We start from the raw sequence: 22,390 nt of genomic DNA, 5'->3' as shown, positions 1-22,390 counted from the left end.
AAAAGATTTTTCTCATGTCTCCATTGCTTCTTTTGCCAGCCACCTTAAATTGATGCCTTCTGATCCTTGATCCATCCAACAACTTTTTGCTTTGTCTATTCGGTCCACACCACATGCTTTGAAATACCTCTGTTTCCTCCCAACCTCCTCTTCTCCAAGGAGTACACTTCCAAATTCTCCAATCTTTCCACATAACTGAAGTTCTTCATTTCTGGAACCATTCTCAAGAATTATTCCTGCACCTTCTCTCATACCTTCACATCCCCCCTAAAGTGTGATGCCCAGAACTAGACACAATACACAAGTTGAGACTCAACTAGAATTTATGTAGGTTTAAATAACTTGGCTGCTTTTGTACTTTGTGCCTGTATTGATAAAGTCCAGGATGCTGTAATCTTTATTTGCCACTCTGTCAATCTGTCCTGCCCCTTCATTGAGTTATGCACGTGCGCACACACACACACACACTCCTTTGCTCCTGCATCCTCTTTAGAGTTGCACCTTTATCTTGTCTCTCTATGCTGTCTCCCCATGTTCTTCCAATCAAAATGAAACACTTCACACTTCTCTGCAAAGTTTATCTGCCACTTGTCCAATCATTCCACCAACCTGCCTACGCACTTTTGAAGTTCAACACTCACAGTACACAATACTTCCAAGTTTCATATAATCCACAAACTCAAAACTGTGCCTTAGTACACCTTAGTAAGATCATGATACACATTAGAGCAAAAGTCATAAAACCGATCCCTTAGGAATTCCACTATAACCCTACTTCTAGTCTGAAAAACAACTGTTCACCACTAGAATCATAGAACACTTACAGTGTGGAAACAGGCCATTCAGTGCATTGAGTCCACACTAACCCTCTGAAGAACGTCCCACCCAGATCCACCCCTCCCCAACCCTTTTCCTAAAATCTTGCATTTCCCATGGCTAACCCACCTAGCCTGCACATTTCTGGACACGATGGACAACTTAGCATGGCAAATCCACCTAATCTGCACATCTTTGGAATGTGGGAGGAAACCGGAGCACACGGAGGAAAGTGTGTCTCAGGCAGACATGGGGAGAATGTGTAAACTTCATGCAGTTGCCCGAAGGTGGAATTAAACCCAGGTCCTGACTTTGAGAGGCAGTAGTGCTAACCACGCAGCCACCATGCCGACCACTATTTGCTTCTCCTTATTCAGCCAATTTCACATCCATGTTGCTGCTGTCCCTTTTATTCCATGGGGAGGGCTAACTTCGCTCAAGTCAATTATACAGCACATCACCAAGCACCTTTTGGGAGCTCATATACACCATATCAAAATGTTTAGTGAAATGAGGCAAATTAGGCCTATCATGCTTAAAACTGGTTCCACTCATTACTCCATTCTCAAAAGCTAAATGATTAGTTCCACCGGAAACTAAAGATTCAATTTACTATAATGTTATTCGTGAGCAACAATACATCTAAATATACGTATCTGTTGTCGTTCACTGTCAGAGATTGTAAAGCATACCTTCACAGACTACAGAGTGTTGACAGGGGGAAAACTGAACCAGTAGGGACAGCTCAGAACACACTAGGCACTCAGCTGGACCCGCTGATGCTGGCAGTAAAAGATTTGTCATAGTATTTGGAGTTGTGTGGACTCGCCGCAGAACTGTTGTCCCTGCTGATTGCAGCTGTGATCCCCTGGAATAAACAGCAACAGAAAGGATTAAAGGACTCTTCTTACAGAAAGTTTAAAACAAAATCCCGCACTCCTGGCAATTCTCTCTTATGTAGTTGTTGGCAGTGTGCAATCACAGGAAGGTGGATGCAGCCATCCACTCAACAACTTCAAGATGATCATGAAAGTAACACCAAGATCAGCCGTTAGACAATGTAACTGTGCCTATCACTTTGGATTATTCCACCTGGTGGCATGGCAGACAGTTAGCTGATCTGAAAGTTGAACTGCTGTGGGATTCAACCTTTGACAACTGCAGAGTGAGAGAGTTAGACTGTAATGATCAATGCTTTACAAATCACAACATACAACAGATGATGTGTTATATAACACTCTTTATAAAAAAATTACATAAACACATATTTGGCCATTCACACTCCAGACATCATTAACCAAAGTTCCATGTTACATTTATGAACAAAAAGTAGAAAGAAAATAAAATGTAGCAATTGGAATCTACAGGAGAAACTCCACAAACTCAATGAACCGGAACTGAAATCTCTGCCTTGGAATTGATTTTCTTAAAAGCAAAGCCAAAATGCTGAATCAATTAAAAAGTTTATATATCATTCAATATTGTGGCTTGAAGGAAAAACAACTTTCGTTCAAGGAAGGGTTTATTCAGAGTGTTGTGTGGCACAGTAGCCCCATCCTTAAAACAAAACAATGCATTCTCTGGATTACTGTGAGCAGCAGCACAGGAAATTTGCTTGTAATTATATAACCAATATATAACAAGGAGTGGTTTTGGTTTTCCAGTTGTAACAGTGAGGGGAATCCTTTACTCTAACTGGGTTACTGTCAGTGTTACAATCAGAAAAGGTAGACCAGTTTGGTTGGAGTGCATTTCCTGCCCATCCCACTTCCAAGAGTCACATTCAAGTTTCTGTGCTACACTTTGAAGTTTAAGAAACACAATAACTCGTTAGGAACACAAAACAGCAAAGGCAGGACGTCTGCAATCTCAGACATGGTATGAACTCACCCAGTGTTTACTTAATGGCAAGTAGACTTTGTAGCCTCAAAGGAACACCCATTCTAGGAGAATAATAAGACTTTATGTGGTATAATGTTTCTATCTTGTCAAACAGTGCATCCTCTGACTAATGACAAGCACCATGACATTTTTATACAGACATACACACACAATTAGTCTGTCAGTAATATTTAACGTTTTGTTAAAACTGATCCTGGAATTTGAAGGTATCCCCAGTCAATTCTACAGAAGTGTCTGACAACAGCAGAACCTTGTAATTCTTCTCACCTGTTTAAACAGCAATGGATAAAAAAATGGGGGAGGGGATGGAGCTTCCAATGGGATAAATTCTAATAAACTAGCTTAAAATACTATCACAGATTTAATCAAATCCCCATATTCTGTGTTATCTGGTTTTCGGTCACTGACGAACAGAGTAGCCGCTAGTGTTTGACGGTAAAATTAATACAATTTGTTTAATTTGTTAACTAACTGGGAGGCTGGTACCTCTCGATAACATTAATCAACACACTTCAGCTTAAAAGAAAGCACAGATAAAAAATAATTAACAATAACTGGACAATTTTCCAGATTATTGTGAAAATGTATTATGAACAAAACCATCACATTTTCAGGTTTGACAAGATTGTGTTTCTTATTTGCTGCTAATAGCATTGTCTTAAATTTGCATTTAGCTCAAAGGCTATTGGGCACTACCTGTGCTTTGCCCTTATAGCCATTTCTGAAGTGAGCTTAAACACTGAACGTTGACAGTTATTTGACAGCAGAGCCACCACAGGTAAGTCGAACTTTGTCCAAATTGAGATATCATCAGAAATTGAAACCTTACCACTATGACACACCGCGTCCCCCCACCATCCATACCCTCTGCCAACTCCCAGTCCTGCTGCACTGTTACACAGAAGGCAACTGCTTTCATTAACCATCCCAGCCCAAGTAAGTGCCATAAGGAGGGGAGGGCATAACACGATAGGGCAAGGAACAAACATATACCAGGCTGGTTCACTGGTGGTTTAAGGAACAATGCTACAGATGTTAATAGCTAGCCCAAACTGACACTGAGGTTGAAGGTCTGCCCACCTTTTCTACATTTGCTCATGGTGTATAATGAGATTAATTCAATAAAGAGGATGATCACTGGACTCAAAACGTTAACTGTTTCCTTCTGCACAGTTGCTGCCAGACCTGCTGAGTTTCTGCAGCAATTTGTTTATTTTTTCAGATCTCCAGCATCCACAGTTCTTTCATTTATTTCATGTGAGAGTTTGTAATGTCTGTGTTAGGGGCAGAATGTAATCAAGACTAAGATAACCAAGACTAAGAGTAAGTGACATAGATGATATTGCTATTTTACCTGAATTTCTCTGCAAAACTCTTGACCATCTGTATAATCCTGCCATTTGTGACCAGATCGAGTGGTGTTTTGCCCTTGTAGTTAGTGTAGTTAATATCAGCACCCTCCTGGGCCAGGAAGCAGGCAATGGCAGCACCTACGCTAAGGTCTGTAGATCCCAATAACCCAGAAGCCTGCAACTAAGCAGCAAAGGAACAAGATTTAAGATGAAACTTTTAACAAATATAACAATGCAGATTTTGCATACAAAACAAGTGAGATGCTAAATAGACAGTTATTTACGAAACTTCATGCAAGGGGCAGATATTCAGTTAAATGCCAATATCAAGGTTGTTGTCAGAACCTGAGAAATAGGAGCAGGAGCTGAGCAGCTCCACAATTCAGTACAACAGTGGCTGGCCTTTAACTCCACTTTCCCAACTGTGGCTCATTTCCCTCAATTCTAAGAGACCAACATTCTGTCTATCTTGCCTTCAGTAAATCAAAGATAGAGCATTCACAATTACTTGGATAGATAATTACAAAGATTCATATCCCTTTGAGTGGAGAAATTTCTCATCTCACTCCTAAATGATTTGTACCTTGTCATCAATTTGTATTTGAGATTCCTAAGCCAGAGGAAACAGTCTCTCAATGTGGCTATCCTGTCAAGCCCCTTCACAATTTTGTGTGTTCCAATCAGATTACCTCTCATTCTTCTAAACTACAGGATTATGGCTCCAATTTACTCAGCCTCTTATCACAAGTCTGCCTTCTCAATGCAGAAATCAATATGGTGAAAATTTGCTGCATTGCCTCCAATACAAGCATATCCTGCATTAAATATGGAGACCAAGATAGCATACAATACTCCAGTTGTGGGATCAAAGCCCTGTACAAATGTATCAACACATCCTCATTCTTGTATATCAGTTTCCTTGTAATAAAGGCCAACAGGCCATTTGGTATCCAAATTGCTTGCTGAAAAAAACTGCAGGTTAACTTTCTAGGCTCCTTATCTATGTTCAGCCAAGTCCCTCTGAATATCAACATTTACAAGTTCCGTACCTTTTAAAAGATTTTCTGCTCTTATTACTAAAGCGAATAACCTCACACTTTCTCATATTGTACTATATTAGCTATCTTTGTTGCCAACTCACTTTGTCTGTCTGTATCTCTTTGCAGCCACTGCGTCCTCCTCTCAGCCTGCACCCTCTACACACACCCACCTCCCACCCCAGCTTTGCATCTTCAACAAACTAAGGTCCACTAGCTTTAGCAAATTGACATTTCATTTTTCTGCTCCATCACTGAAATACATTGAATATTCTGGAGTTGATGCGAGGGAACAAGCATCCTTTTAGTAATTGATACTTGCTCAATGATGACCAATCAAATCCTTTGAACTTAACTTTAATTGCAAAGCCTTGTTCCTTGGACATTAATTACTTAAGATTTTAAAAATTTACAGAAGATTACGAAATAAGAAATTAAGAAATATTTTTTAAAAAATTAACAGTTCATTTTTTGCTTCCTTAATTCTATCTTTCTTTTGCATTATCTAATTGGACAATGGATTCACCCTCGTTTTTTGTTCTGCTACTGTTTATTCCTCAATCTTTAAATCTCATTGCTGAAGGAGATACCCTACTGGTTGCAGTTTCACGCAGGCCTCATATCTTGTTTCTCTCACTGCTCAAACTCTCAGTTCACAGTCAGAAATGTTTCTCCTGTAAATTTCTGAGTGGATGACTGCTGGGTAAATCACACTAATGGCACATAAAGTGCAAGCAGCAGGGTATGTATGCTGAAATTATTACAAAATACACAACATTAATTTTACAAAAACTGTCATTTAAGCACATGGTCGGAAATAGTATAGTTCCTTTACATCTTATTTCAATGTATTTACATGCTATTAAATGCAGGGCAGGAGGGGACAGTATAACAACCTCTTTAAAATCTCTACCTTTCTTCCCTAGGAAGCAGAATGTGTACTTTTGAAAGCAAGCTAAACTTGAATTGGAATATTGAAAAGGAAGAGTAGAATCTTGATGGTTTTTCAGGACCAGTTATACCATTTCTCTCTCATCACAGCCCAAACAGAAAGAAATTTAGTTTAACATATATAAGCAAATCTCAAATATTTTGTGTTACTACATACCAAGACATAATGAGTATTTTAAAATACGTACATTTCTCTTATAGACACTTGTGTAAGATCTCCTATATGGCCTATTTTAAACCTACATTTGCATAAAGTGAGCTGGTATCGCCTTCCCGTGATAGCATGGTAGTTGCCAGCTGCTGACGGCAGAGTGCCACATGCATAGCGGTATCGCCATCTTCATCCTCTGCATTCACATCGCAGCCTTCAGTAACCAAGAGCTGGACCATGTCAGTGTGACCCTGCGTAACCGAAAGTTGCAAAGGAGTCTGGTTCCGATTATTCCGAACGTTAGTCTCACAGCGACCCTGTGGAGAGGAAAATATGATGTAGCCTTTTGCAGTTATGTAATCGTTGTCAGTTTGTAACTTCTGCAATAATGTCTCTAATTTGCAATCAGCCCAAACCTGATAGGACACAAACATTGGTATCCTGCTCTGTGCAATGATGACTGTAAAGCCGAATTTCACATGCTGACAGTAAAAATAAAGACTGAAGCAGATTATTTCATTGAGATCAAGGGGAAAAGATTACAGCATTGAGTTAAAATGAACCAGGTTTAAAGGACGAATAGAGGCCAGAAAATAAAGGTACTACTGCTGGAAAAAGGCACATTTTATCAAAGCATGTTCTCTTCCATTAATCAGGACAATTTGCAAGAAATATCAATTCAAGCAGAAAACCTATATTAACACTCCATGAAAGGTATGCGCTAATTCGTTAGCAAGTGGACTCTGATTGTTGGAAGTACTGCTGTGGAGGATGCACTGTTAAAGCTGATTAACGGTCAAGTGCCAGAACTTGTTTAAATTTTAAACCAGGCAGGTTGACGCTGATTGGTCAAGGCTTTGCCCTAAGAACTGAACCAGCAAATGGCTGTCACCTATTTTGTGGAGTTAAAACATGCGCAGAAAGAGTTCATGTTCCTCTGTCTGCAAAGAACAAATATAATTGGGAAGCAGATTGTGGATGTCAGGATTTCAGGGTGAAAAGACTGCAAATTGTAGCAGAAAGCAAAGAGTGAGAGAAACGGACAGTTCCATGGCTTTTAGATTCTGAGTAAAAATTACTTTGATTAAGCAGCACCTTTGTCTCTAGTATTGTGGATGCAGGGAAAGGGAAATGCACAACAGTGGGGAGACAGTTTATATAAAAATGCAGGTCCATAAGTGCAATGGCTGTACGGCAATATGAAATAACCATGGGAAATGTAGGGTTGTATGGCTGGGATTCTTTTAGGGTAGCACAGTGGCTCAGTGGTTAGCACTGCTGCCTTACAGCGCCAGGGATCCGGGTTCAATTCCACCCTCAGTTGACTGTCTGTGTGAAGTTTGCACATTCTCCTCGTGTCTGCGTGGGTTTCCTCCCACAGTCCAAAGATGTGCAGGGTAGGTGTCCAGGAATGTTTAGGTTAGGTGGGTTAGACATGGAAAAACGCGGGGTTAGGGGAGTGGGTCTGGGTTGGATGCTCTTCGGAGAGGCGGTGTGGACTTGTTGGGCCGAATGGCCTGTTTCCACACCATAGGGATTCTATGATTCAAAAGACAAGAAAATTGTACACTGCAGGTGTCAAGCTTTTCCTTATAATATCCTGCAGAGGAGAGTTGGAGATAAAAGCTGAGATCAGAAAGGCAGAACAAAAAGGACCACCAAGCCTGGGTGTCCTAATCTACTCATTACTTGGGTTTCAAACTCCACAATCAAGTACAAGTTGTGGGCTTCAGCTACTGCACCATGAGGAATGAAGGAGGTTGTGCTGTTGTCATCATTACTGGCTGTCCCTGGATTTGAGGATGACATCTTCTCAGGACCTTAAGTTTCTACCATGGGTCTTCACGGAACTGAACAGGCCGATCGTCGACGAGCATACCTTCGGGTACTCGGGGCAGGGCGTCCCACCAGGCAGCGAGATCCAGAATGCAGAATTTGTTTCCTTTTCCTTCCTTCTCGATAACTGCTCTGCCTCACTGTCATGGTGTTGGGACTCAAGATGTTGTCAATTTGAATGACAGGTAGCAAGCTTCTCTCATTCATTAAATTCAATGCTGCTCCACTTCAAGGAGATCTTCAAAGCATTGTTACAGAGCTTTCGTTGTCCTCCCCAGAATGCTAGTTATTTGAGAGTTGAGAAAGCAGGGCATGGTGGGTGCTGTATTCTCCAGATTCAATGTGAAGATTGTTGAAGAAACACTACTGTCTTTTTTGAAGCTAGCTCTACAAGCTACAAGGCAAAACACCCGCAAAACCAGCTACAGGCACTGCTTCTGGTAACTGAAATCCATCACCCCCACCAAATCCTGGAGATTGTGCGCACTGAAAGCGATTGAAATTGGAACGTGGACTGAACCATTAGCAAACTTTAAGTTGAGTTTAATTATGACTGCATTGAGGTAAAACAAAGTTCATGATGAATTGAAAGCATTTGTAAAGACGTGTGACTTCCGTGCTCCTCAATTGCTGTCTGACCTGCTGTGTTTTTCCAGCTCTACATTTATTGACAGTATTAAAAATATACTTTAGAAAAACAACAGAAGCCAGCTGAAAGCAGTGTTGCTCTCAGGGATCAAACCAATAGTACGTAATATCTCAGAAATTAAGTCTCTTCTGCACGACATTTCACTTTGGTGTACAAAGCACATATGGCACTAATGAGAGCTTGTTACGATGGGACTTAGCAAAGACCTAGTCTGATTATGAAATGTGTTTCTAAAATAAGATTCGAAGTCATGGCTTTCTATGTGTCACTATTGGCTGGCATGTTATTGAAAAACCGCATTTCATGTATTTCAGAACAGATTAGATTTAAAAGAAAAATGGCACTGGCAAAACAGTAAGCATTCACTGATCACTTTAAAAAACAAAATCAGTCCATATCAAGAGATGTACCAGACCAGTAAATGACTGGAGCCCAAATGGACAGTTACAAATATTGAAACGCTGGTTTAGATCCTTCTGAATCCTGCGTGTTTTTCAAACTGCTCATCCTAAAACATATGTTCTGCATTATATTTGGAAAGGAAATTGTCAATTTACCGTCTACAGCTCCGATAGATTGTGCTGGACTTTCTTCCTTGCAAACCACCCCAGTGTGGTGTTTTATAAAGATATTCAATTACATGTGTTACAGAGATAAACAAGTCACAAAAAGAGCACAGGTATTCGATCACAATTATTTCTCCAGCCTTTCAGACACTTATAGTATTTCCTGAAAACAATACACTTGACAAATAATCAGCAGATTGCAATTATTAGAAATATTTGCCAGTGCATAGTATTGAAGCATGGCATTCAGCACTAAGAGCATACACTGACATAGACAAAACTGATGACATATTATTGAAATATTCCATAAATTTAAAGCATTGGCTTATTACAATTCAAGTGCAATATGTGGATGGTCAACCAAAACATTAGACCCATTTCTCTCTCCACAAATTTCACCTGACTCTTTGAATATTTCTAGCATTTTGTGTTTTCATTTCAATGATTTCCTATAAATTGCTGCAGATAATATTTAATGGTGGGGCTAAATTGTATGGAATGCTGTGCAATTGATTTCCATCTATTTTTGGCCCCTAAATCCTACAGTGCAGACAATGTAAGGCACAAGGTCTAACCCACTACAAGGCAAGATAGCATCCACAGTTTGCAGTGAGCTCAAGTGGGTGATCACTTGAACGTTTTCTTGTAGACATTGAAGTTTACTTCAGCTTTTATACCACTTATACTTTTTTGTTCTTTGCATCACTACCATATCAATAGATCTCCCTCTTAGCTAATGACCATAAACAGATGCCAGGAAGCCTGGCTTGCTTGGTATAGTTCTGTGTCGTCTTATCAGGATCCACAGATCTGGATTTGCAATAAGTAGTGAAATTACCATACTTCAGCAGATGATCAAAGCAGCCATAATACACAAAGAGAGACATCTTTATTGCCAGATGAAACAATTCTGCAGCAGACATCACAACAGCCGCCAATGAACAAGAATTGTGATTATTAATAGATATAACTAAAGCTGCTCTCACAAAAACACTGAACGAAACAGGGCCCCCACCAAAAAAGTCTCCTTTTCTTTCTCTCCCCCCTCCCTCCACAACCCCTCCCCATCTCCAACAGGTCTGGTCACAGTAATTGACAAATGCCAAAATGGGATCACAATGGAAACATGTTTAGAAAGCACTGATAGAAAGTGTCCTATTTATCTAACATACTGCTGGTGCTGTTGGGCAACATCCTGTTTGTTAAATGAACAGCATTTAAAACTAGCTCATTTGGAGAGAATCGTGTCCACAGTTGAATGGAAAATATGACTATATTAAACGGATGATTCTGGCTGCGTCTGTGATTCATTTGATGCTGTTATGAAGTGAGAAGAATAGACTTTAATCCTAAATAAAACAATTTTGACTGAAAATATTTTTAACTCATTCAGCACAAGGGTCTTTTTTCTTTCTCCTCCAAAATATGGTAGCATTTAGCGATAACAAAGATTCAACTTTGTTGTTCAAAAGGGAGCTGAATGATTATGTAAAATTATGAGGACTATGATGAAAGGCAGAGGTAAGTGGCTAACTGTGTAACAGAGTGCAAGAACAGATATGATGAGCCAAATGGCTGCTTTTTCTGCTGCAACTATTCTATGGTTCCAGAAGACTAAATTAAAAGTTGCGAGCATTATTGTGGTTATCTCTGGGGCTGAATTCCCACTCTGGGTCAGCAGCCTGAAGTGATATCTGTTCACCCAATATCTGGCTACAACATAAAGCAGGAAAAGACAGTAGGAGGGTCATGTTCAAGGGAGCAGGTGGTGGTAAGTGACAACTGAACTTTGTTCTTCTGAAGCCAACTAAGTTATCTGGAAACAAATACTGAAACCAACAATAAGATTCAAAAACAGAAACAGCTGTTCTGAAGGAGGATCAGCGGACCTGGCATGTCAATTCTGCTTTCTCTCCACAGATGCTGCCAGACCTGCTGAGTTATCCCAGCCTTTTCTGTTTTTGTTTCTAACTTCCAACTCTCACAGTTCTTAGGGTTTTTCCAACAGTGAGATCTACTGATTGACTGAATGCATACATTGTTGGGTAAGCAAGTGTAATTTTTTTTAACAAATCTTATTTATTTTGTACTTGACATTAAACTGAAAGCTACATTTTAAATTCCATAGTTGCCAGCCTTATGCAGGGTTCTTTCAAGTGTTGGAGTGAAAGAGCGGCTCAGTGAATGAACGGCTGAAACTGGATCTTCATAAAGTGCCTCAGATAGTTTTTGTATTAGGAGCAGATATAAATAGACAACTTAGTGTGACTTAACCTTTCAGACTATAACTTACAATAGCATGCCGGAGTTGAGTGTGGGAAGAGAAAGAAACGTTTTGTTGTTTTTACCTAAACTTTTTCAGCTTCCAGGAATTGCTCTACTATGTGAAGAAGCAGCTAATTAATTGGTGAGTGTCTGGCAAATGATTAAGAATTATTCTAAGGCTCAAAATACTATATTTTGAATGGCAGGAGAGGACAAAAAGCGCCGATTGAGGGGCCTATCTGCAGTGAGACCAGAGTCAGATTGTGGTTTGTCACATCATAGTGATGTGATTGCAGAAAAAGCAGCTGATTGATGTAAAAGTCTAATCTTTAAAGTAAAAATAAGGTCTTTAGTTTGTGTTTAGGTCTCTTGACATTTTTAAGAAAAAGAGAGAAAAAAATAGCTTGAGTAGGAATGATACTGGTGTAAAAATTTAATTATAAAGTGCGAAGAGTGGGAACACGAGAAATAGATAACTATAGACTGTATAAAATACTATAATGAGGGCAGGTTGGGTGATGCTTTGCTGCTACAGCATGTGGGAGGTGCTGTACATCAAGGTGGCCCAGAGAGAATAGACATGCAGTAAATATTTCCAGCTTGACTTTGATCAAAGCTAAACAGCTGGAATCTGAATTGTAGACATTGCAACACATCTTGGAGGGGAAAAGTTAGTTAAACACTTTTGTCCAGGAATCAGTCACACACGTTAAATTTGAGGGATGGAGCTGGGCAACAAAGACAAATGAACAGAAACAAAATAGCAGTAGGGGATAGGATAATTAGGGTATAGATACTGTTTTCTGAAGTCCCAAAGGCTATGTCATCTGCCTACTGCCAGGGTTAAGAATATCTCCCACTTGGAGAGAGAGGGAGGGATCCATCTGTCATTGTCCATGTTGGTACCAACAACATTAATAAGATGAGATAAGTGGTGGATTATAATGTGGGTAAATGTGAGGTTATGCACTTTGGCATGACTAATAGAAGTGCTGAATCGGTTTGGAGAGGTTGTTTCTCCTTGTGGGAAAGTTTAGGACCAGATGGCATAATCTCAGAGAAATAGACCATCCAGCTAGGGCAGAGATGAGGAGGAATTTCCTCTCTCAGAAGGTAGTCAATCTGTGACATTCTTTACATCAAGATCTTTCAAGGTCAGGTTGCGAAGAAGTGTATTCAAGACTGAGAGAGGCAGATTTTTAATCAGTAAGGGAATCAAGGATCATGGGGATAAGGCAGGGAAGTGAAGTTAAGGCCTATCAAATCAGCCGTGACCTCACTGGAGCAGACTCAATGGGCTGAATGGCCTACTTCTGCAACTACGTCTAGGGGTCTGATGCTGAAAGACTTTTTTTTTAGAAACAGTTGGAAACCCAGTTAAAAAGCAGAACATCCAAGGCAATAATGTGGTACAGTAAGGTCAAGGAGGTTGAGTTTGAGCAATATCAAAGACTGGTGTGAGAGGAATGAGCTGCTCTTTGTGGGCCACTGGCACCAGTGCTGGAGTAGAAGGGAACAGTTGTGGTGGCACAGGCTTCACTTGAACCACGCTGGCACCACTGTCCTGGCAAATCAAATAACTAGGGCTGTAGAAGGCTTTGAGCGAAATGGTTGAGGGGAGGGGTTAGGGGTGAAGGTTTCTGGGGAGCAGACATGCAGGAGATACAAAGCAAAATCATATGGCAGCATTGCAGGGCAGCTATTTAGGTCATGATACCCAGAGTGGGACAGGAAGGACACAGTGTGCAAACATCAAAAACAAAACATTAAATAGAGTCAAAGGAATGAAAATTGGTTTTAAAAAAGGAAATAAATAGTGGCTCTTTATTTTAAAGTAGTGTTCAGAACAAAAATTGACTCATGACACAAATGGAGGTTGACGAGTATGATCGTACAGCTATGTGGAGACGCTACAGGGAGATTAAAGCTGGAAGCTAAATATTCAGAGGTATGTGACTTTTTGAAAGGACAGGCAGGAAGGAAAGATGATGGGGTACTTTTGTCAGTACAAGATGAAATAAGTACAATAGCAGGAAATGATCTTGGATGAGATGACATAGAATCCATAAGGGTGAAGGTAAGAATTAATAAATGCCACTGGCAGGTGAATACTATAAGTCCCCTAACAGTAGGTATATTGTAAGACAGAATAAATCAGGAGATAATAAGGGCATGTATAAAAGACAGTAAATTAAATCAAGGGAGACTTCACAACGATTGGGAAAATCAGAGACTGCCATAAGGAACAATTATAGCGTGTATTCAGGATACTTTCTGAGAAAATGTTGTGGATCCAATACGGATCAGGTTATTTTGGATCTGGTGATGTGTAGCAAGGCAAGTTTCATGAATGACCTCAGGAGTTTAAAAAAAACTCTTAGTAAACTGTGACAACAACATGGTAGAATATAGCAAAATGTGGAACTTGGGTTGGAAATAACTGTGCTGAGCTTACATAAGGGTCATTTTGAAGGAACAAGAACTGACTTGGCTGGAATGGCCTGGGAATGGAGTTTAGCAGAAAAGATGGTTGACGAACAATGGTAGATGTTTAGGAAAATTGTTCATGATTCACAATAAACATATACCCAGTGAAGACAAATGATCAGTCATGTTAGCCAAGGAAATTAAGGATAGTACCAAACTAAAAGAAAAAAATTTCAATGTGGCAAAATTTGTGGTAAGTTAGAAGATCAGGAAAGATGAAAAATAAAGAAAGGCCAAAGTGAACAGTGGCCCCTTAGAAAATGAGGCATGGAAAACAATAACAGGGAACCAGGAAACTGGCAGAAAAGTTGAATAAATATTTTGCATCAGCCGTCACAATAGAAGACACTAGTAGCATTTCAAAACTACTAAATATTCAAGAGGAGAAGGAAATCAATTCAATAATAGAAAAGAAATACTAGGGACGCTAATGAAGCTAAAGGCTGATAAAAGTCCCTTGGATTGCACCCAACCTAGGCTATTAAAGGAAGTAACTATAGAGATAGTGAATAGAATGGCAGCAATCTTCCAAGAAGCCTGAGATTCTGGAAAAGTCCCACAGGATTTAAAAACTGCAAATATAACACCCTTATGCAAAAAGGTAAATATAGGCCAGTTATCTTAACATCGCATTGAAAAATGTTAGAGAACATTATAAAGGATGTAATAGTAGAGGATTTAACAATACATAATGTAATCAAGCACAGTCAGCATGGCTTCATTTTTGACAAAGTTTATTACTTTTTTTTGAGGTGGGAAAAAGCAGAATAGAGAAGTGGGGGGAACATTTTGGATTTCCAAAAGACGTTCAAAAACATTATCACACATAAAACTAAGAGCCCATGGTGTTGAAGGTAGCACATTAGCACAGATGGAGGATTGGCTAACTAATAGAAAACCGAGTTGGGATAAAGGGGGCATTTTCAGGATGGTAACCTGCAACTGGTGAAGTGTTACAAGAATCAGTGCTGAGGCCACAGTTACTTACAATGCATATTAATGACCTGGATGACAAAGTGAATGCATTATCACCCCAAGTTTGCAGCTGACACAAAGAACAGTGGGAGGGCACGTGGTTAAGATGACAGAGTCCCTAGAGTAATACAGACAGGCTAAGTGAGTGGGCAAAAGTTTGGCAATGAAACATGATGTGGCAAAATGTGAAGTTATGCACTTTGGTAGGAAGAATAAAGGAGCCGAGTATTATTGAAATAGGGAAGGACTGCAGAAAGTTGCAGTACAGGGGGAGTTGAGAGTCAGGCATGCCAGTTTTTTTTGAGATTCATCCATGGTCACCAAGTAATAGTGAAGGCAAATGGAATGTTGGCCTTTATTTCAAAGCCAATGGAGCATAAAATATGGCAGCTAAAACTATACAAAGCACAACTTAGAACGCATCACGAATAGTTAACAGTTTTTGTCTGCTTTTCTAAGGAAAAATCAAAGGTAGTGGCGACAGTCCAGTAGGTTGATCCTGACTACAGAGGGCTTTTCTTAAGAGGCGGAGTTGATTGGGCCTGTACTCATTGGAGTTTGGAAGAATGACAAGAGAACTTAATGAAAAATAATATTTTTAGGGGATTTGATGCTGAATCTATTTCCTTTGTGGGTAAATCTAGGACCAGACGGCATAATTTCAGAGTAAGAGGCTGCACATTTAAGACAGAGTTGAGAAGAAAATTTTTCTTGGAGGAAAGTGAATCTGTGGAACTCTTTATAGCGGAAAGCTGTAGAGGCTGGGTCATTAAAGACATTCAAAGCCGAGATGGACAGAATTTTAATCAGTAAACAAATTGAAGATTACGGGCTGAATGGTTTACTTCTGCTCCTGTATTATGGTCTTATGATTATTGATGACAGAAATATAGGTCAAAGGCAGAGGATGCAACAGAGGATAAATGAAGTCCTGAAGCTTGAGAGGTATTTGACAAAGAAATTTCATGCTAATCAATGTAAAATATAACACATAGGAAATTAAAACAGAAGCCTTATTATACAGTAAGTGGAACTGAATTTGTACAAAGATAGAAAAGGATCAGAGCATAACAGAGAAAGAAAAGGACTATGTACGAATTTACATGGAGTGCATTAGGCTACTGAGAGCAATTTGCTATCAGAGAATAAGGATTACATGCACATGATCCCACTTGTACACAAGTAAACAGAGGTCTGATGAATAAAACACTTGAGTTACACCTCCTAACACTCCACTTTTGAATCTTACTATGCACATTCAAGAAAAATCAGCACTCAAATTACGTCACTAGAAACACATATTGCATCTGATTTCCAACATCATGTATCCCAATAAGATTAACTGTTCTGCAGATTTCTCCAGTTCCACTTCATAATTCAAGTATGAGAAATAATTTTGAGGATATCAAAGTGCATTTCTGTATACTTGACTAAGAAAGACTATTTAGCGTTTAAAAAATTAAATGGTCATTAAGTAAATTATATTTCTACCTCTTTAATTAAAACTTCAGCTACTTCTTTATGGTTGTTCAGGGCAGCAAGATGGAGGGCTGCAAAACCATCCTCCTTCTTCACATCCACCAGCTGCCGTGCTCTGGCTAAAATTTTCTCTGTGGCTCTGTGGAGAGATGTTCAATAATATTAATGCTCCTCTTGCTCTCTATCAATGTATCAAAAACATTGAGTAAATATTTATAATAACTGTTCTGAATGATCTAAGCCTCAAGGTTTTTTTTAAAAATTCATTTGTGGGACGTGGGCATTGCTGGCTGGTCAGTACTTACTGCCCATTCCTTAGTTGCCCTCAATTTAGTGATTGTAATGAGGTCAGTCAGGTGGACCTCATAATATCAGTTCCCTAATCTGGTCCAATCAGGGAGTCCTGGCTGATAGGTATAAACAGGAGTGTCCGCTCCGCTCCACACCCCTCCAGCCCCACTACACCCGGCACTTTTCCCTGCAACCGCAGGAAGTGCTACACCTGCCCCTACACCTGTCCCCTCACCCCCATCCCAGGCCCCAAGAAGACCTTCCACATCAAGCAGATGTTCACCCGCACATCTGCTAATGTGGTATACTGCATCCGCTGCTCCCGTTGTGGCCTCCTCTACATCAGGGAAACCAAGCAGAGGCTTGGGGACCGCTTTGCAGAGCACCTACGCTCGGTTCGCACTCAACAACTGCACCTCCCAGTCGCGAACCATTTTAACTCCCCCTCCCATTCCTCAGACGACATGTCCATCCTGGGCCTCCTGCAGTGCCACAACGATGCCACCTGAACGTTGCAAGAACAGCACCTCATATTCGCTTGGGAACCCTGCAGCCCAATGGTATCAATGTGGACTTCACAAGCTTCAAAATCTCCCCTCCCCCTACCGCATCCCAAAATCAGCCCAGCTTGTCCCCGCCTCCCTAACCTGTCCTTCCTCCCACCTATCCCCTCCTCCCACCTCAAGCCCCACTCCCATCTCCTACCTACCAACCTCATCCCGCCCCCTCGACCCGTCAGTCCTCCCTGGACTGACCTATCCCCTCCCTAACTTCCCACTTACACTCACCTTTACTGGCTCCATCCCCGCCTCTTTGACCTGTCTGTCTCCTCTTCACCTATCTTCTCCTCTATCCTAATTCTATCCGCCTCCCCCTCTCTCCCTATTTATTTCAGAACCCCCTTCCCCGCCCCCATTTCTGAAGAAGGGTCTAGGCTCGAAACGTCAGCTTTCCTGCTCCTCTGATGCTGCTTGGCCTGCTGTGTTCATCCAGCTCTACACCTTGTTATCTCAGATTCTCCAGCATCTGCAGTTCCTACTATCTCGGTGTCAGACACCCTGTTCACTCTGAGAGCTGGCTCTGAGGAAGCTAGATCAGTGTCAAGGACTCTCCACGTGTAAATAAAGGGGGACTTCTTGATGGGATACCAGCCTCTGTGATGTTATTTCATTCAAGGAGGAGGTGGTGAGCTGCCTTCTTGAATTGTTGTAGTCCATGTTCTGTAGGTAGACACAAAATGCCATTAGGGAGAGAATTCCAGAATTAATGGCTCAGCAACACTGAAGGAATGGTGATATATTTCCAAATCAGAACAGTGAGTGGCTTGAGGGGAACTTGCAGAGGGTGGTGTTCCCACGTACTACTGTCCTTCTAGATTGAATTGGTTGAGAGTTTGGAAGGTGCTGTCTGAGATTCTTCAGTGAATTTCTTGCATCTTGCACAATGTATACACTACTGCTACTGAGCGTCAGCGGTGGAAACAGTGGATATTTGTGAATGTGGTGCCAACCATCCCATAGGGGCAGACTCCTAGTTCAAATCAAACAACACTAGTTTCTCAAACAAAGCCACAACTTCTGTGCTACTTTAACATTGGTGCCTTGCTCCCCTCAACTTTCACTATCCCAGAAGTTTTTTTTTCTTTATTCATTCATGGGATGAGGGTGTCACTGGATAGGCAGCATTTATTGTCCATCCCTAATTGCCCAGAGGGCAGTTAAGAGTCAACCACATTGCTGTGGGGCTGGAGTCACATGTAGGCCAGACCAGGTAAGGATGGCAGTTTCCTTCCATAAAGGACATTGGTGAACCACATGGGTTTTTACGACAATCGACAATGAATTCATGGTCATCATTAGATTGTTAATTCCAGATATTTATTGAATTCAAATTCCACCATCTGCCATGGCGGGATTCAAACCCAGGTCCCCAGAACATTACCTGAATCTCTGGATTAACAGTCCAGTGATAATACCACTAGGCCATCGCCTCCTCTATATCTCATTGTTCATCTCATTGTTAGTGGAGTCCTTCAACTGACAGAGTTTTAAAACTCCTTTATCCAATACCCCAAATTTCAACTGAACTCTGATGGATAGAGATAGTCCTTACTTCAAAACCGGATTGTTCTAAAACTAAACTGCTGCTCAAGATCAGAGCCAGCCTCACGGTCAAACTCATTTATAATTAACTTCTTGAGCTAACCTTGCTGTCTCCCAGCCAACTCACTCAGTCATGTAATTGGTTATTGGAAGGCAGGTGCTTTACTAAAAATCATCTCCTATTAAAACTTACTTCTGAAAGGGTCAATAACTAAAAGACATGGGCAATTTTCCCAAAACCACATGATCCAAACAACAAGTGAGGGTAATGACATGTTAATATTTCCAGAGGTGCTAATCCACGACCAATGTGAGCCAGGGCACAGGAGCACTCTTTTTCTCTTTCTCCAATAGCACCATGGGGAGCCTTTAACATCCACCTGTTCAGGTTAATGAAACTTTAGTTTAGTACCTGATCTGAAAGACAATACCTCTAACAATGTTGTTACTCCCCCAGTATTGGACTGTATCAAGTCCAGATTGTATGCTGAAGATCCAGAACTGTTGATTTAGGGGCCATTGTCCTTGATCTCTGTCACAAACTCTGCTTCTTGCCACCAACTGCATTCCTTTCCCTGGCAATTCAATGAGTTTGAATCAAACTACTTGCAACCTTGACATTGTACTTGACACACCAAGATGAGCTTCCAATTACATTTCTGCACCCTTGCTGAGTCACTTTTTTCCATTTTATCACGACCTAATTTTGCTTTGCTTAGTTTATTTGCTGCCAATTCCTCAGCAATGCCTTTATTACCTCTAGATTTGACTAGTTTCCATTTTTCCACCCTTCATAAACTTAAGGTCACATAAAAGCCCATATCTCCTAGCTCATACAAAGTCCAATACTTCTATCATCTCAATTTTCTGATGGCCAATCCACCTAACCTCCGTATCTTTGGACTGTGGGAGAAAACCCACGCAGACACAGGGAGAATGTGCAAATTCCACACAGACAGTTGCCTGAGGCTGGGATCGAACCAAGGTCTCTGGTGCTATTAGGCAGCAATGCTAACTACCGAGCCACCATGCCATCCCTAAATCTCTATGCCTTCTTTTTCCTCTTTTAAATGCTTCCAAAAATCTCTTTTTTTTAGTACATCGTTCTTGGTCCAATATTGCCTAATGTGGCTTGGTGTCAAATTCTGGAGGCTAATACTCCCCTGAAAGTGTTTTTTAACATTTTAATGCATCAAACACAACGTACAGATGCACACTGTTGTTCAGCCCAGTTAAATCTTTCACTGTGACAGTCCCTGCATATTCATCTCACTGGCTACTGCGAGATACCAAGAAGGAAGTATTAGATTATTTTAGAATATTGGATTATGCAAAACCTGTAAAAAAAAAATCACCTGATAAGATGAATGCAAGTCCGTTGCAAATGCAATAATTGTGAAATAATTTTTGTTAAAAGTAGTCATAAAAAATCTTTGATTAAAATATACATTTTGCGACTCATTTAGGTTTTCCTCTTGTTAAGTAGAGAATACCAGTTTCCACCTATTGCCAATAAAAGGCAAAAGTAATTCTAATAGGAAAATATGAATAGTTAGAATTTGCCTTCAAAGTGTAATAATGATAACTGAAGCTAATAATGCAGAATAAGAAATACCCAAAAATTGTAGTCCAGACCATTGATACCATTATGAATACTTTTAAACAGACTGCAGTCACTAATGCTTAATGAATACAGTAGGGCAATTTTCAAAATAATTTCACATTTTTGCACAACTGTTGCTATAGAACAAAGAACTTTCAATATTGGTTAAGTTTAAAAGATTGAATCATAACCAGATCAGTGACATTAAATTTTAAGATAGCACCTTTTAGCATGATGTGGCTGAAAGGATGCGTGGAGGAGCAGCAGGTAGTAAAGGCAGCAAATGGTATGTTGGCCTTCATAGCGAGAGGATTTGAGTACAGGAGCAGGTATAACTTGCTGCAGGCCCTTGGTGAGACCACACCTTAAGTACTGGGTGCATTTTGGTCTATTATGTGAGGAAGAATGTCCCGGCCATGAAGGAGTGCAAAGGTCTGGCAGACAGATTCCTGGAAGGGCAAGACTTAAGTATGAAGAGAGACTAGCTCGGTTAGGACTACATTCACTGGCATTTAAAAGAATAAGGGGGATTTCAGAAACCTAACTTCTAACAGGAACAGACATGATTAAAGCAGGAAGGATGGTCTGGGGAGTCCAGAATCAAGGGTCACAGTCTAAGGATATGGAGTAGACCTGTCAGGACAGAGACGAAGATAAATTTGTCCACTTAGAGAATGGTGAGCCTGTGGTATTCTCTGCCACAGAAGGCAGTTGAAGCTAAAACATTAAAAGTTTTTCGGAAGGAGATATAGGTAGTTCTTAGAGCTAAAGGGATCAAAGCAAGAAAGCAGGAGCAGGGGACTGAGTTGGATAATTAACCACAATCATAGCGAATGGAGGGTGCAGTCTCGAAGGGCTGAATGGCATACTCCAACTCCTATTTTTCTATGTTTCTATGCAAAAAAAACTTAAAGCCTGAAAATCAATTAACATTTGGAACTATTGCATTTTGGGAACAAAATGAATGTTATATGGATTGTAGTATGTTCTCTGAAATGTTTCAGGATTAGTGCTGTCAATTTCCATGAATTACATTTGCAGGATTTTTAGGAAAATCAGTTTGCAATAAATCAGTTACTCTGCAGGTTCTTACAGTTTATTGCCTTTTAAGGCTGCATGGTGAAGCAAGTTGAAGCCACGATTATTTTGTTGAGTGAAATCGATGTTTGTCACTTCTGTCAGGATTTCAATAATATCTCTGTAGTCTTTTGCAATTCCATCATGTAAAGGAGTATCTCCATATGAATCCTGGAAAGATCAAAAATAAAGTTAAGAATTGGTTCACTAAACTTGCACATGCAGTTGATTTAAAGAATGCCAATGTTAGACTTTTGCACTATCTTAATAGGAATTGTGTGTTAATATTATACAATCCAGATCGTTGTCCTTAATCATTCATACATTTGTCAGGGACACACAGGTCGAACACTTGATGTACATTGCAAACTAAAAACTAACACGATGTCCATGTAGGACTGCGTTGACAAAGCAGAAGTCGCATGACACCAGGTGATAGTCCAACAGGTTTATTTGAAATCACAAGCTTTCGATTTTACCTGACAAAGGAGCCGCGCTCCAAAAGCTTGTGATTTCAAGTAAATCCGTTGGACTATCACCTGGTGTCTCGTGACTTCTGACTTTTAAAAACTAACATGTATATGGTTTTATATTTTTAATTATATTGGTAGGAATATCTGAAGCACTTTAGCCCAGATAGAGTATTTGAGTAATAGAAGCTTATTGATTAATTGATTGATTAACGTTTGAACTGTAATGAAAAGGATGAGGACCATATTGAAACTATTCAAATGACAAGTGCCTTTAATTCACCAGAAACTCAAGGCTGATTAAAGAAAGCCACCAGCCCCTCTCTCCAAACAGGAGTTTTATTATTTTTTCAAAAGAAAAATGAGCCAGCGTACTTTCAC

The 22,390-nt window shown here is 40.2% G+C and overlaps 1 protein-coding gene across 1 annotated transcript in view; it reads right to left on the bottom strand.

Annotated features, from left to right (window-relative positions):
* The window catches only part of mib2 (MIB E3 ubiquitin protein ligase 2), a 78,905-nt gene that overhangs the window by 11,748 nt on the left and 44,767 nt on the right, over positions 1 to 22,390 (bottom strand). Inside the window, exons 11-15 of the mRNA XM_048614859.1 lie at positions 21,556 to 21,710; positions 16,479 to 16,605; positions 6,302 to 6,526; positions 4,073 to 4,251; positions 1,509 to 1,684 (exon numbers count right to left, since the gene is read on the bottom strand). Of these exons, the coding sequence (XP_048470816.1) occupies positions 1,509 to 1,684; positions 4,073 to 4,251; positions 6,302 to 6,526; positions 16,479 to 16,605; positions 21,556 to 21,710 (862 nt within the window). The remainder of the gene's footprint in view (positions 1 to 1,508; positions 1,685 to 4,072; positions 4,252 to 6,301; positions 6,527 to 16,478; positions 16,606 to 21,555; positions 21,711 to 22,390) is intronic.

The sequence above is a fragment of the Rhincodon typus genome, chromosome 31 (assembly GCF_021869965.1).
Source record: "Rhincodon typus isolate 14 chromosome 31, sRhiTyp1.1, whole genome shotgun sequence".
Lineage (NCBI taxonomy): Eukaryota > Metazoa > Chordata > Chondrichthyes > Orectolobiformes > Rhincodontidae > Rhincodon > Rhincodon typus.
This window is presented reverse-complemented; position numbering and strand designations above follow the sequence as displayed.